General features: G+C 42.3%; 1 protein-coding gene across 3 annotated transcripts in view; it reads right to left on the reverse strand.

The window, feature by feature from the left end:
• PTPRN2 (protein tyrosine phosphatase receptor type N2) overlaps positions 1-17172 on the reverse strand; it is a 1612706-nt gene that overhangs the window by 985812 nt on the left and 609722 nt on the right. For all 3 annotated transcript variants that reach the window (XM_063921907.1, XM_063921908.1, XM_063921909.1), the window contains 4 exons: positions 11334-11772; positions 7751-7996; positions 5055-5095; positions 3400-3794 (listed from right to left, as the gene is read on the reverse strand). In XM_063921907.1, coding sequence (XP_063777977.1) covers positions 3400-3794; positions 5055-5095; positions 7751-7996; positions 11334-11772 — 1121 coding nt within the window. The remainder of the gene's footprint in view (positions 1-3399; positions 3795-5054; positions 5096-7750; positions 7997-11333; positions 11773-17172) is intronic.

Consider the following 17172-nt stretch of genomic DNA (forward strand, 5'->3'; position numbering starts at 1 on the left):
GGGGCAGAAAATGAGGCGGATTATTCTCTTCAGCGCCAGCCTTTTGACAGCATCAATCCGGGGAAGGCCCGCCCGGAGGTGCAGCCTGACAAAGATTGTCAACAGCGGGCGTAGCATGTCCTGCTGTAAGTCTAATTGCTGATCTTCTGTAATAAACTAACCAGATAACTTTAGGTATATCCCGTTGTCTAGAATAAAGACACAGAATCCCGTACAATAAAATTCATGTATTGTTTTGGTGTGTTCTCGGGCGGTTTCATGGAGGAGCAGCCTGGCCATTCTCCAGCCTGAAGGAAAGACTAAAAATGGAGTTTACAAGGAAGTCCATCAAAATTAAAGTTACACACACGGAAATACTTGAAATTCCCTAGCGAAGGACAGGTATTCAGCTAGTGACTTTTAAATAAGTCCCTATGAGTTCCAGATTTTCCAGAACAGACCTAGTCTTTGGTACTGCAGACTAATACTCCTTTCACACAGAGCCGACAACCTAGGTTATTGCCAGAGCAAGCCAACAAGGGTCGCAGCCTGGGTTATCCCAGATCTGATCCGGGTCAGCTGCAGTGTGAAAGACTGACCCAGGTCATGCCTAAAAGGCTGCTAATTGGCTGGCTCAGGAGTGCTTGGAGATGACATCATCCCCTAGCCTCCTGTGTGAGCGATAATGACCTGTGTCCCGGCGGCAGTGTTAAAGTGGTAAGTATAGCTGAAACTCCGGCTTTGACCCATGTTTAGTATTCCGGGTCAGTCTCGGGTCGGAGCCAGGGCTTCAGTGTGAGAGAATTATAAAAATGCTTATTCAGAATTCTAGGAAATAAAATCCGGTGACTCTGCATACGGGCCCTCATTCAAATCGCAAAGGATCTGCAGCGAATGCCGCAAAGAAGCAATGTTCAGCGATTGACAGACTGATGCTGTTTGCGACAATGGCCTTTGTTTCTTAAAATGGAGGCGTGTCGCTGGTGTTGTGGGAGAGGGAAGAGCCCAGGATCTCGACCATAGGACAGAGGTTTCCTCTCCTCTATGTAGCAAATGCTAGCGGATGGCTTACGAGACTCCATGGGTCACGCATCTGGTCCACGGTGTCGGAGATGATCCAATAGTGATAGCTGCTTGGATAACTAATGCATGTAGGAGGCATGATATCTCCTGCTGTAGTTCCGTATTAGAGCTATCGCTGCTGCTTCTATGTAAGCAGCATCGATACAACTTAAACCACATCTGAACGGGGACGACTGTGTCAAAAGCTTAGCATGAACTTGCTTCTATTGACAGAACAAATTTATTGGACATTTATTGGACAGAACACATTTATTGTGAACTGAACTGAAAGTGCAGCTGTATTCTGAGGGTAATCTATAACAGTATGGGGTTTGTCTGAGCTGGGTTCTTACCTTTTCACAAATGCAAATAGCAAGTTTTAGTGTACAGTGAATAAGCAGAAGTGAATATACACATCTCCAGCTGATTCTGAGTCAGACGGCTCGTGTCCAGGTCTCTCTTTGCAGTTTGCATGAATTGGGCATCAACAATGCAATCATACACATCTTTTCCATCTTGTAAGAAAGTCATGGAAGTTAAAATCTGGGAAATTCTCAGAATATGTTTATGGAGTATACCTGCATTTTTGCAGTAGTATCTATAAAAGATATATGAGATATCTGCTGCAGTCCCTGACTTTACAATTGCAAATGCAGTACCCGAAAGGTAAAGCTTCTGTTTATGGGGTTCGCAATGTTGATCCAACTGTTGTAATACCATTGCCGGAGCTCCTAAAGAGAACTATTTTCTAACTTACTAATATTGCTACTTTAGTGGTATTTTAAGACTGGAGGGTACCTGTGCACAGATGTCCATGGGCCCCTTCACTTTGGAAAAAAAATGGCACCGTTAAGCCAGGGCTATCTTAAATTTGGGCACACTGGGCAGCTACACAGTATCCTACGATTCAAGGCGCCTTCAAGCAGGGGGGAGGGGGAGAGGGGTGCTGGTGCCTCCGGTGCTTCTTGGAAGACAGGTAGAGAATGCTACCTGACCACTCTGAATTACACACAATCAGAGCATTATCTGCCCGCGTTCCAGTCTGCAGCCATACAGTGAATTGCTGTTATCATGCTGATTGGGAGATGGTTTTAGCTATCCACCAATCAGAGTGGTGACAGCCATTCATTGTATGAAAGCAAGTGGAAAGATGGCTCAGAATTGCATGTGGGGTGATTTATGATTTCCCAGAGCCTAGAATGCAATGTACCCTGCAGTAAGTATGCAGAAAAGCACAAAGACTCTAGGTAATGTGCAAGAGAAATCCGCAGTAGAAAGTCAAAATCAATGGAAATACGATGCTAGTGCCATATTTCTAGTGATCAGTTCAGGAAAAAAATTAAAAAAATGTAGGCGCCATCTCCTTTCCTTGCTGCAATTTTTAGGAAACAAAACACTTTCCCCAGGAACATTATTCCTTCACCTACTAAGATTGTGATAATACAGCTGTATCATATTGTTAACATCCATTGTCTCTTCTTCATAGAAATAAGTTAAAAGGCAGCCAGTCACATTTTATTCTTCTTGTGACATATATGCTGTGTCTGTATACATTATTGAAATCTGTAGAGTCCAGAGGGCAAGAATCAATTTGACTCAGTCAATGGTGGAATCAAGAGCCATCTATTTCAAGGGTTCAGAAAGCACTAAAATAACTCAAACTGGCAAATCACCCTTATGAATCCCAGACTTACTCCCCTGATTATTTTACCAGCTGAAGATGAAGAGTCGTTACATTATTTTAGGCAAGAAGCTGGGAAACTGTGTTAAGATTACCTGGATAAATTGCTGTACCCCTTCCCAGTGTTGTGAGGTCAATTTAAACATTAAATCTGGAGATACATTCGTGATAGAAATCCTTACCTCTGACTGAATGGAAAAGTGGTTCATTTCATTTAACCCAGGGAAGCTTGGCAGAGAGTAGCGGACATTTCAGCACCACAGACAATAATAATGGATTTCAATCCTATGTCTCATGGGTGTGATCAGTATGTCTAGTGAATAATAAACTTTGAACATAGCTTTATGTGGGGCTGGCTAGAAATTCACTTTTGAAACAAAAGCATAGAAAGAAAACATTTTAGCTAGAATATATGTTCTTTTTAATGAACATTTTGTCGTGTAGTATGATATATGAAGACGCTGAGGAAACACAGGTGTAAGCAGTATACTCATTTCCAAATAGTCTTTCCGTGTTGTATGTAAGTGTATAGAGTGTGTGACCAGTGCAAGGGTTCCACTAGGGAGATGCACAATATCTCCCAATTAATACTGTGATGATTGCTCTCTTCTGTTGTATGCTGTCTTTTCACTTACCGCATTTAAATAACATGAAACACTCAATATAATAACACTTACCTTTTCTGTGTCACAATGTAGCCGTAGGTGTCACTGTTGGAAGACTTCACTTGTAACTGTACATCTTGCCCCATTTTCTTTGGTTCAGTTTGGAAAGATCTATCACCCTGTGCAAAACTTTCCTGTACCCAGTGCTGAAGCTCTATGTCTTTATTGGAATCGGCGTCAGTCTCGGCTGACTTCTTCTGAGCCACCAGCTCTCTGGTATAGGTCTCGCTCTTTACATTCTCAATTCCAACTTTGTTGTCATCGTCGTCATCATCGTCATCTGAGGTATAATGAAAGTTCTCAAACCTTTTCAATTCTCTGTCAAAGGGTTCCGATATAAACTCGTGTGACATTGAGTTTTCAGTAAAGGTTGGAAGGTTCTCTTTCTTTGTGCCTGTCTCTTTCTCCTATTACCACAAAAACATCAACAAAGTAAATTATAATTTGCACACGTGGTCCAGATCCATTTCATGCTGCATACTGCCTGGACGTAGGAACTACAGTAGTGCTGTACTTGTAATTATTAACTGCCAGGATCCAGAAACTGGTGCTGTACTGTACTGTACTTGTATCTACCAGCTACCTGGTGCAAGAAGCTGGTGCTATACCTGTAACTCCCTGGATCCAGGAACTAACACTGTGCCTGAGTTTGTCAACTGCCTGGAGCCAAGATTTGCCAACTGTAAGCAATATCCTTTGTGGCACAGGTTCCCCCAACTGAATGATCCATACTTCTTTGAAATAAATAGAATATTGAAGATTTGTAGTATGGCATACAAACGTGTCATATTCATCTGGTACAGCTTGTGATAACCTGCGTAAACTTTGTTACGCATTTCATGGTGCTGCTGCCCACTTCTTCAGGCAATTTATGCCTATTTTTTCAGAGAATCCTTTTTCTGCTAAAAATCCACAGCACAAAACAACCTAGATGCTGGCACTCTGTAAGGATAAAACATGTGTTTATTCTGATTCCAGCAATAGGATTGTCAGAAAAAAAATAGACATAAACTGTCTAAAGAAGTGGGCAGCAGTCCCACGAAACGCGTAACATGATTTATGCAGTTTATCATATATGTACCAGATGATCAAGACACCTTTGTATTGATGCCATACTACAAATCTTCAATAAGCTATTTATTTTGAAGAAGTAGTACTGACTATTCATTTGGGGGAATCTGTGCCAGAAAGTACACTGTTTGCATTTGGATCCTGATGGAGAATTTCTGGATTGTTTTCTCCTTTCAAGGTACTGTAGCAAAAACAACCAAGCAATGAGGTTGCCAACTGCCTGGCACCAGGAAAGCAACTAAACCTAGAATTACCAACTGCCAAGAGATGGTTACTGACTCCTTTGGAATATCCCATCTCTAACTTCTGTTACATGTCATTGTCTGTCATTCATTTGTACAGTATAGCGATCCCCTCAAACCGTACAGTGCTAAGTAATATGTTAGAGATTTACAATTAATTATATTTTTAAAAAAAGATCATATTTAACACCAGTGAAAAACCAATGTATTTTCAAAATTGTAAATTAGATCCATTTAGATTATATTTCAATTGCACTGATGACACATACATTAAACATTGATTTTCAGAGATATAGCCCATTTTGCTTATAATAATCACAATTATAAACACATAAAGATGAAAAAGCATTGTACCTTTGTTTCATATTCCGGTTGTCTCCTGCTTATTCCTTGATCTGCAATGAAAAGTAATGAAATAACATTGCTCGGAGCTATCTTTCATATAATGGTTAGAGGTCTTTTACACATTATGTGAAATTCTATGAATAAATGTTGATATGCAAGCAAATACAAAATATTAGCAAAACATTAGCAATTTATATAGCGCTTTGTGGTTAATTATTGCTTGTCTGCAGTTTCGCTCATGTGGATGGCTGTTATTGCTCAGCAGAACTAATTGTAAAAAGTTAGTATTGCCATTTAATATTGTGATGTATATTTTATATTATACACAATGATCACAAAATTTGTTTGGAAACAATACTTGCAGTTTTTCTTCAGGGACTAACACAAAAAGATGCTTAGGGTTACTAACATGTGAGCAATCCACGTAAAGCTGCCCATGGGAGAAGCAGCTGGTCCTGAGAACTATGCCTGCAGCCCTGAGTGTTTGCCCCTAAGTAAGTAAATTGTGTTAATACTGTATGTCATCTTTAGGTACAGTTATGTGTTGAGGGTCAATATTTGCCTCTGTTTATCCACATATTTTATGATTGGCAGCCATCAGAACTCGTTTCACCTATTACATTGGCCATAAATAATTTGAATTGGTCCTGGACCACCATTCCAAGGCACCCCTGCAAGTGCTGTGCCACGGCACACAGTTTGAGAACCACTGGGATAGAGGACCTGGATAAAACCCTCATAAACACAGGGAGAACATACAAACTCTACACTGATGGGGCCGTGGTGGGATTTGAAACAATGCTTTCCCTATATTAAAATATGTTTCTCTTACCTGGTTGAAGTCAGAAAGCCTACAGTATATACAATGTTATTACAATACACACATGGAACAGTTTAGAACATATGCTATCGAATCAGTAATGCCAGCATATTAACTCCGAGTTAGTGCACATCAAGTGAGTGGAAGGCCTGAGTGCAGCCTCTGTGCGGGCCAGTCCCATAACTCACCAGCGCATGTCTTCCATAGTGCACATGCACAGATCTCCAGACACATGGTACTTATGCCATGTTACCCAATGATATCTGCGGTGCCAACAGAGCAGTAAGTATTGTGAATGGATGCAGGGTGTGCTGTGTGGGCCCGTTGGATTGCACACCCTGCACCCATTAGTTACATCCAAGACTCTAAGACAATGATCTACCAGTATACAAAATGTTTCAGTTTGTCATCTCACTACATCGATATTATGCAAATATAACTTACTCTCTCTACTTAATATGAATCACAATGTGTGCAAATTTAGTGCTGGAAGACACATTCTCAAGGTTAGTCTCTTGCAATTCCCATCTGGAAAGTATTGATTATAGGTCACAGGTTTCAAACGTCAGACTACAAAGTGTGTTTTGTTTTTATTCTGTGTAAAGAGCAATGTGTGACCATCTCTAAAGAGAATATTAATTATATACTTAATGGTTTTGGATGGCTTCTGCTGCTAATGTATATATCTTTTTTTTTCCTTAAAGCACACCTGAAATACATACACCCGCACACAAAGACAGAGACACAGACATAAAGACAGATAGACCTGCTTGTGTTTGAAAATAAACGTATCTTGGATCGTACTCCAGTCTACGTAAATCCTGTTTTATATATATATATCTATATATATATAATATATATATATATATATATATATATATAGTGACGTGCGGTGGGGTGAGGCAGGTGAGGCAGAGCCTTTCCTGTCATACTAATATTTGCACCAGTGTTCTGACTGTATAAAGTATATGAAAAATACAAAGAATACTGTATGTTAGAAATTTCTTCTTTGTATTATTCTAATCATTTTTATAGTCAAAACTCTGGAGTAAAAAGTCTATGGCAGGTGAGGCAGTGCCTATCTTTTCCGCACATCTCTGATCATAACTCACCAAATTTCCAGCAGCAAATACTGCTACATCTGCACATAATGCCCACATAAACCCTTTGGCAATCATATTCTAATTGTATATGCACCTTAGACTGCAAACTCCAATGGGACATGGACTTATCTGAATGACAAAAATTCCCTCTGTACAGCACTGTGTAATATGTGGCACCATATACATAAACAGTAATAATATGATACTCCACTGAAAACTGAATTGTTAGTTGTTGCGGAATTATACGTTATTAAGACCGTGGACTTATTGGCAAGAACATGATACTGGCATGTACATGTTCACTATGACTATGCTCTGTGACAACAAAGGTAGGATGTGTGCCAGCTTTGAACAATCTCCTGATGTTAGTGTCACAGGAGCTTCAACGCAAAGGACAGCCCACGCCGAAACTTAATTGAAATAATATTTTAGAAAGCACAGAAGGAATTTCAATACAGAGAATAAGCCACAAGGTTTTGTTAGTAACGGCACATTACCGTTGGACATTTACTCCATTTAATGTTAGATTGATTTTTTACTGCTGAACGACAGTTTCTGTACACTTTAAAGCAAACATTAAATTTCCATTCGAGAAGAACTAGATTTATCACCAATAATATACGAGAAGTATTTAGTGGAGTGACAACATCTTCCGAGAAAGCTACTTAATCCTTTCTTTGGTTAGGTCATCCTAAAAACTAAAGTATTGTGCATATTATCAAAATCAGAATTGAATCACATTACATATGGCTCATTGTCTATTATACTGACATTTGTCATACCTTGAACAGTTTGATTAACATTTCTGTCCAACTCTTCCAGAACTTGGGATTCATATGGTCCCACTTTTATTAGTTCCTGTTCTCCTCTTTCAACCTTCGTCTTCCTGGCACCAAATTCTTCTCCATCAACTACCTGAAGAGTATCAGCAATTACATCTGCTAGTTCGTCAAGTTCTTTTGGACTGAGGTTATCGATGTTCAGTTTATGTTTGCCCAGCTCCTTCACAACATTCTGGATAAATGTTTCTGTGTAGGAGACATAAAGATTAATGTAAGACAAAACCAAATATTCAACACTGCATTGTTGGGTGTGCATTAAGCCTGCACAGCCTAGTGGATCTACACTGTCTAGATAGACAGTCATTAGATCAACCCCATATAGTTGACATGCATTAGGTGCCCAAGGTCAAAAGGTCGACAGGTAAAAGGTAAACAGTTGGTAAGTTGACAGATCCAAACGGTCGACATGACAATGGTCAAAAAAGGGCAACACACTTTTTTTCTTTTTGGGGTGTCATTTGGTATGTTTAATTATACGTAAGCACAATCAGAGTAAACCTGTACCCTGGTGGGCTTGCTTCACTCGCCACGCTTTGGACAAGGTTACTATTCACAAACGTAGTCCATGTGGTTAGTAAATAAAGCAAAAGTTGGAAAATAATTTAAACATCTAAAAATACTTGTGCCGACCATTGACATGTCGGCCTTTTGACCATGTCAACATTGTGTACCTGTCGACCTAATGCATGTCAACCAAATGGGGTCAACCTATTGACTGTTGATCTATACACTGTTAACTTATACATTAGAACCCCAGCCTAGTATCACTGCTCAGCATTATAACCAGCATGCCATGTAATAGTCTTTATACAATGCTAGTAAGTTATCCTGTTTAGAAATGCCGCTACAAAGCTCTTCCCTGATGTACATCCATGTGTCCGATTGTGCAAGGACTGAGATGTCCAATGTCATTAGGCGTTGCATTACTGTCTGGTGTGGTATCCGGACTATAGGTCGACCATGAAAAGGTCAACAGTCGTTAGGTTGACCACTAATGTTCGACATGCATAAGGTCGACATGGTCAAAAAGTCAACATGGTCAATGGGTCAACATGTAAAAGGTCGATAGTGCTTATGGTCGACAGGTACAAAATGTCAACAGGTTAAAATGGTCAACACACATATGGTCAAATAAGCTTTTTTTTATAAAGGGTTTTTAGCATTTTAATCTACTTTTTCATACTTTACCAACCCCGTGGACTATGATTGAGAATAGTAACCGTTGCCGAACACAGCGGAGCGAGGCACCTTGCCTGAAGTAACGAGGGGACACAGTATAGAAATTGAGGTTCAACGTGCTTGATGGCGAAAACAACACAACATTTTTTTAAATATTGTGTCAACCTTTTTATGTCAACATTTTCATGTGTCGACCTTTTGACCCTTCGACCTTTAATTCTGTCTACCTTTTGACCCTGTTGACCATGTCGATCATTAGTGGTTGACCTAATGACTGTAGACTTTTTGCTTGTAGATCTAATGATCTACACCAGTCTGGTGCGTCTTTAGATGCGCCTTCGGCTGCACCATTTAAACTTGAACCAGCCCTATGGCAGATGTAGTTTCTTCCGTTTGAGAACGGCACCCTACGTGAGCAGTTCAGCGTCTTTGTATGCAACCACTTTCAGCGACATGCCTGCAACACTTCAAGAAAATGCAACACACCTATGTGTCTTTTTAGTCACCCCATTACCTCCCAGTCACTGCCCAGTACGCCTCTTACAGTTATGCACTATGCGTCTAAATTTGATCTGCGACACAAAACTGTGCAAGTAACGCATGTGCAGAAGAGAATACATTAACCAATGCATGAATATCGACATAGCATACGGCACTGAATCAGGCCCAAGTGCTTTTAAATACTACTGTATCTGTAATTGGAGACACAGACACGCATTTCTATACTGGAATATGCAATGCATAATGTATGTCACTGGAAACTGTGGTCAAAGTGAACATTTAAAAGTGGTTGTAAAATATTGTGAGTGATTGGAATTTGACAGGTTAAGTGAACAGTGTAATTAAAAAATAGTAAATGCAAACATCTGACAAATGGCCAGTAAATTCCTGTAACATTGAGATATTCACCGGTATCTGCTAATAAAAAATAATTATTAACAACCTTGGACTTTAATGATTTTTTTGATGTGTGCCAGGTTGGAGCAAAGCTGACCATACATTGCATGACAAAGCAGCCAAGCAACTGGCACAGACGAGGGAAGGAGCAAATGCACAATACTTGGAGTGCTCGATCAGCACGGTGCCATCTGCCCCCTGGGCCGGTATGATGCTGCCATTTTGGGCTGCAGGATATGCTGTGCATTCTATCTTCGCTCACTCTGATCCTCTGACATTCAGCTAAGTGTGGCTAAGTGTGGCCACAGATGCGGAGTTTAGGGGTTAGTACTCAAGCTGCTCTGTGCACCAGCAGAGCCACAATGCTAGGTGGCATGCTCGTCTGCTTATTTGTACTGTGGTGGCACAAATGAGATGCAACTTCATCAGCCCTGGTTCCAGTATCTGTCAGCTGCATTATGCACAGGGGTGGTCTTCTGTATGCCGGCGGTCGGGCTCCCGGCGCTCAGTATACCGGCGCCGGGAGCCCGACCGCCGGCATACCGACCGCCGGCATACCGACACTTATTTTCTCTCGTGGGGGTCCACGACCCCCATAGATGGAGAATAAAATAGTGTGGCGCGCGTAGCGCGCCACCCTGCCCGTAGCGTGGCGAGCGCAGCGAGCCCGCAAGGGGCTCATTTGCGCTCGCCACACTGTCGGTAAGCCGGCGGTCGGGCTCCCGGCGCCGGTATGCTGGTCGCCGGGAGCCCGACCGCCGGCCAGCCGTAGTGAACCCATGCACAGCTAGGGACGGTCTGACCCGGTGCTTTGCAGCTGCATAAGCCAAGGGCAATGTCTCGCCGGGGGCTATCCAATTAGCCACGATAACCCGGGGGCTGCAGCTTATCAGGAATTCTATTTCACCTGCCTCAAGCAGGCAAAACCAAATCCCCAAAAGTATTCCTGCTGTGGCCAGCGAAAACACACACGTTTCACTGAACCTGTGTGTTTTCGGGAGAAAAATATATTTTTTCGTGTGATACTAATAGGATCGTCCGGAAAAAATATTGGAGAAATAAAGGGGGGAAAATAGCAAAAAAAAGCCTGTTTTTCGCTCCCGATGTTTCTTCGCAGCTAATTGGATACCCCTTAAATAGGACAGTCCAGCACTAATCTTTTATAACTTTCAATATTTGTATACTTACTGTATTCCAAGAAAAATAAGCATGCAAGTACTGTAACTAAGGAACAATTCAACTGAAATTTAAGAAAATGAAACAGGTTCATATTATGTTTTCAGTATCTTTCACAACTCATCTGAAAATATTCTTCCCAAATAAAGAAGATAAATGTCAATGAAAGCAAATATAATAAATACAGTAAAAGTGGTGTTGCTTCTATTCTATTAAGTGTTACCTAGTATACAATAAGGAAAACAAATGTCTTAAAATAAATATGTATTACCATCTACCACACTCAGTGGGTCCTTTGGGGTTTCCTGGTGAGAACTGGATTTATAAATCAGTGCTCCAAGGTTTGGCCTTGACAAGACTCTAGCCCTTGGTCTCTGTAGAAACGATTTCACTGGATAACTATCCTCTTTATCATCTTTAGGAAGAACCCCTTCAAGTTGACTAAGTTGGGGGGTTTTGTATTTATTAGAAAACACAGCAGAAACTTTTGGTCTCCCATTCGGATTTAAGTTATTGGGATTGTGCGATACAGCCTTTTCAGAGAAGTAAGCTTTTAATGCCGCCAGTAAGGTTTTTTTCTCCAGATCTGCTTCTGATTCTTTTGGTGGCTTGTCAGCTGAAGGCTTAGATAACGTCTTTGAAGGAGTCTCAGTAACTTTTTGACGAGAAGCTGGAGCAAAGAACAAACCCGGAGCTTTTCCTTTGGAATTCTGAAACATGCAATCAATCAGATTGTCAGGTTTAATGTTTTCAAGAAGACAAACTCTTAATTATATAATAAAATTAAATGAGTAAAAACAACTAAAAGTCATTTGGTAACATTGCAAATCATTTTTAATTAGGATTTTTTTTCCCTGGATCCCAAAGAAAGCATTTATTTGTTTGAAAAGAAATTGGATTTCCTGAGAATGGAATAAAATCAAAATGACAATCGTGTAAATTAAAGAAATATTGTTTATGGAACTTTACAATTGCAGATAAAATGATTTTTTTATTTGACTTATTTCAAAGAAAAGTATAATACTGTAAGAGAAACGGTACACTCAGGTTCATTCTTAGTACAGTAAGTAGGATGCTGCATTTGATTTGCCAATTCTATCCTATTGCGTCTGCTAAATTGTATCTATTAGTCCCACATTGTGAATTACTGTTCCGCATGTTGCAGGGCACCATAACCGCATCATGAGTGGAACAAATTTTCGGGTTTTCTCGATGTGGCCATTAGACTAGCAATTGCTCTTTTATTTCTTAGTTTATTCAACTGAATTGGATATTGTTTTTTTTTGTGTGTGACAGATATTTCTTTCTTTCAGTATCACCTATTAAACAGTCTTTAAAAAGACATATTACTTTCCTGATTTCAGACTAAAAAACATAATAAATTGCATGTTAATATCATAAGTATATCCCACAATATATTTTGTTATTTATCTTAGGGACACTGAAGATATGTGGATATGTGTGCAGTATTAAAGGTATAACGGACCATATCATGGGTCTAGAAATAAAATGCATATTTTAAATATTTTTTAAACCACGAAAAGATGGCAAAAGCCCTACCTGAACAGAAAGCCAGACATACAGTACCATTACAATGAGTCCAAAATAGCAGACACTTCATACATTTGTTACTGCAAAATGATGAGGAGAGGGTATCAATGGTGTCATGAATTAAAAGGGGAATTGAGTCAAGGGATGAGAGTGTAATCCTGCCACTGTATAAATCATTGGTACGACCGCATGTAGAGTATTGTGTACAGTTCCGGGCACCATACTATAAAAGAGACATGTTAGAACTTGAAAAGGTTCAGCTACAAAATTGATTAAGGGGTTGCAGACACTGGACTATGAGGAGAGGCTTTCTAGGTGGGATATGTTTACACTAGAAAATAGATGACTGATTAATATTTACAAATATATAAAGGTGCAATATGCGGTGCTATCAGGTGAGTTGTTTATTAAAAGATCTCTACACAAAACGCGTGGTCACCCACTAAGGCTTGAGGAGAGGTAATTTCGTACTCGTTGCAGGAAGGGTTCTTCACTGTAAAGGGGGGTACACACGAAGCGATGTTCAGCTAATTTCTAAGTAATCTGACTAGATTGCTTAGAAATTAGCTGAACATCGCTCCGTGTGTAGGGGTGCCGGCGACAGCGATGTGCGGTCCCGCGCGTCGCTGTAGCTGGTGCTAGATTGGCCTGAATGCAGGCACAATTTAGCAGGTCGCTCATTTCACCGCTGGGTGAAATGAGCGCCCCCCCGTGTCCGTACCCCCCTCGCTCAGCACATCGTGCTGTGTTGAGCGGGAGGAGAGATGTGTGCTGAGCGGTCAGTGCTAGACCACTCAGCACATATCTCTGGGGGAAATCTCCCCATCAGTACGGCCCTTAAGGGCAATACAAGTATAGAATTCACTGCCAGAGAAGGTTGTAATGGCGGCCTCAGTCAATGCGTTTAAAAATGGGTTACATACATTTCTAACGGAAAAAGATATCCGAGGATATTGTCTTTAACCAGAATAGAATAGGAAATATAATATAATTCAGGTTGAACTCGATGGACTACTGGTCTTTTTTTAACCGCACCAACTATGTTACTAGGCTATTTACTCAAAGTTTTTGTGAAAAAAATCAAACAATTTATACAGCTGCACTTTCTTCCTGACATGCAGATGTGTCCTTTACATCTTTGCTGCAGTCACGCCAAACAGCCCCTCTTGGCACGACATGTTCGTGAGACCATAGCTACTTTTCACATCCCAATCTTCTTGTACTATACATTGGTTCTTCTCCACAGCTTTCTCTTCTGCAGTTACTGCGTGTCTTTGGGTGAATGAAGGGTACTTTCGGGTCCAGGCTGCTGTAGGCTCTTGACTGGTGGATGTATCACCCCTTCAGCTGCCCTCCCCACAAAAAAGGAACACTTGGGCATCCCTAAGACTGTTTTTGGGATGCTGGTGCACAGACTCCAATTCTGGTATAATTATGGAAAAAATTAACTTTAAGCTACCCTATCTTACACCCTACTACTGCCCAGTTATCCTACTGAAACTGCACTGCTGCCCACCTATCCTCACACCTCTATACTGCCCAGCTATCCTACTCACACTGCACTGCTACCCAGCTATCCTTCTCACACACCCCTGCTGCACAGCTAGCCTTCTCACACCTCCATACTGCCCAGCTATCCTACTCACACTGCACTGTTACCCAGCTATCCTTCTCATACACCCCTTTTGCCCAGCTAGCCTTTTCCCACCTCCCTATTGCCCAGCTATCCTTCTTACACCTTCCTACTGCCCAGCTATCCTCACACCTCCGTACTCCTCAGCTATGCTACTCACACACCCCTGATGCCAGCTATCCTTCTCACACCTCCCTTTTGCCTAGCTATCCCTCTCACACCTCTCTACTGCTCAGCTATCCTATTCATCCACACTGCTGACCAGACAGATATCCTTCTCAGACCTCTGTACTGCCTTGCTTTTCTATTCCCACCCCACTGCTGTCCAGCTATCCTTCTTCTAGTGCCTTACTACTCAGCTATCCTTCTCACATACTACTACTGCCCAGCTATCCTTCTCACATCCTACTACTGCCCAGCTATCCTTCTCACATCCTACTACTGCTCAGCTATCCTTCTCACACCCTACTACTGCCCAGCTATCCTTCTCACATCCTACTACTGCTCAGCTATCCTTCTCACATCCTACTACTGCCCCGCTATCCTTCTTACACCTCCCTATTGCCCAGTTATCCTACACACACACTACTGCTACCCAGCTATCATTCTCACACCTCCCTGCAGCCCCACTATCCAATTCTGGCCACACTGCTGACCAGCTATCCTTCTCACACGTCCACACTTTCCAGCTGTTCCTACAGCCACCCAACTGCTGCCCAGCTATACTTCTTCTACCTTCTTACTATCCAGCTATCCTTCTTACACCTTACTACTGCCCAGCTATCCTTCTCACAGACTCCTACTGCCCAGCTATCCTACTCACACTGAACTGCTGCTGACCTATCATTCTCATACCCCACTACTGCCCAGATATCCTTCATCTACCTATCTACTGCCCAGCTATCCTTCTTCTACCTATCTACTGCCCAGCTAGCCTTCTCACACCCCCTATTGCCCGGCTATCCTTCTCACACCTCCCTATTGCCCAGCTATCCTACTCACACTGAACTGCTGCTGATCTATCATTATCACACCCCACTACTGCCCAGCTATCCTTCTTCTACCTATCTACTGCCCAGTTAACCTTCTTCTAACTATCTACTGCCCAGCTATCCTTCTTCTACCTATCTACTGCCCAGTTAACCTTCTTCTAACTATCTACTGCCCAGCTAGCCTTCTCACACCTCCCTATTGCCAAACTATTTTACTCATACCACACTGCTGCCCATCTATCTTATTACCCCACACTGCTGGCCACTTATCTTTCACAAACCTCTGTACTTCCCAACTATCCTTCTACCTCCATATTGTCCAGCTATCCTACTCACACCATACTGCTGCCCAACTATCCTTCTCATACCGCTCTGCTTGCCAGATATCCTTCTACCTCCATACTGCCCAGCTATCCTTCTCACACCGAGTGCTGCCATGCAGGAGTGGATCAAGGCACAGGTGAGAAGGGCGGGCGCCCGGGGCGCTGCAGTCCAAGGCATGCCCACAGTCAATCCCGTAGGCACCCGCCAACCACCTGCACCCAGCATCCCTGCAGCAAGCGCCGTGGGCAGTGCGGGCACCCGCTGCAGCCGGCTCCATTTTCAGACAGACACTAGAGGTCATAATTGACCTCTAGTGTCTGTGCAGCGCTGCTATGGGAGAGACATCAGACGTCTCTCCCATAGAGAGAAGCCGGCGGCGGCCAGAGACAGAGCAGCAGCGGTCGGGAAGCAGGAGCGGGGCTTTTGAGTATTGTTTTTTTTGTTTTTATGTATGTTTGTAAGCGGCGCTACAAGGGGGCATCTCTACTGGGGGCACATCTAATGGGGGCATCTCTACTGGGGGCACATCTAAGGGGGCAAAAATACAGGGGCATCTCTACTGATGGCACATCTAAGGGGGCATAACTAGAGGGGCATCTCTACTGGGGGCACTTCTAATGGGGGCAAATGTACAGGGGGCATCTCTACTGGAGGCACAGCTAAGGGGGCATAACTACAGGGGCATCTCTACTGGGGGCACATCTAATGGGGCAAATCTATAGGGGGCATCTCTACTGGGGCACATCTAAGGAGGCATAATTACATGGGTATCTCTACTGGGGGCACATCTACTGGGGGCATAACTACTGGGGGCACAACTACAGGGACCACGACCCTTCCCTATGAAGCCACGCCCCTATTTTTTTTATGCATGCCTTAGGCACGCACTAACCCTGTTTTGCCTGTCGGGGGGTAGGGGCAAGTGATACTTTCGCCCTGGGCGCCACAAGGTCTACAACCGGCCCTGCTGCCATGCTATCCTTCTACCTTCCAACTGCCCTGCTATCCTTCTCACATCGACTGCTGCCCAGCTATCCTTCTCACACCCCAATGCTGACAGCTAGCCTCACATTTATTGCTATTTAGTTATTCTTTATCCATACCACTACTGTCCTTGCGCAGCAGTGCTGCTGAGTAATTGCTGTTCACCAATCCTTAGTACTGCTGCCAAGCTACAGTATAGCTCACTGCTGCCTAACTATCCTTCTGGCACACATACAGTATATACACTTATACTCAACAATACTTCTGCAAGGCCGCTGTTGTCCAACTATCTTTCTCACACCCCTGTTGCCTAGTTATTGATCTCATGCTTCACTACGTACAGTATAACTCATCCTTTTTAGACCAACTGCTGCTAAACTAACCTATGCCTCACTTTTTTATTTAAAGCTAGATATGGACAATGTCTCTGAAAGGAGGGAAGGAGGGAGAGAAGACTGACTGCGGGTATATATTTATTTTTAAAAACACTTTTCACTGTGATCTTTGTTGAAGACTATCACTGTAATCACATGGACATGAACAATACAGACTTGTTCCTGAATCCTATAACTTTGTGGTGTCACACAAATATACATTTACAAATGTACAAATATACAAATGTATGT

This window comes from Pseudophryne corroboree, chromosome 5, assembly GCF_028390025.1.
Source record: "Pseudophryne corroboree isolate aPseCor3 chromosome 5, aPseCor3.hap2, whole genome shotgun sequence".
NCBI classification, from domain to species: Eukaryota; Metazoa; Chordata; class Amphibia; order Anura; family Myobatrachidae; genus Pseudophryne; species Pseudophryne corroboree.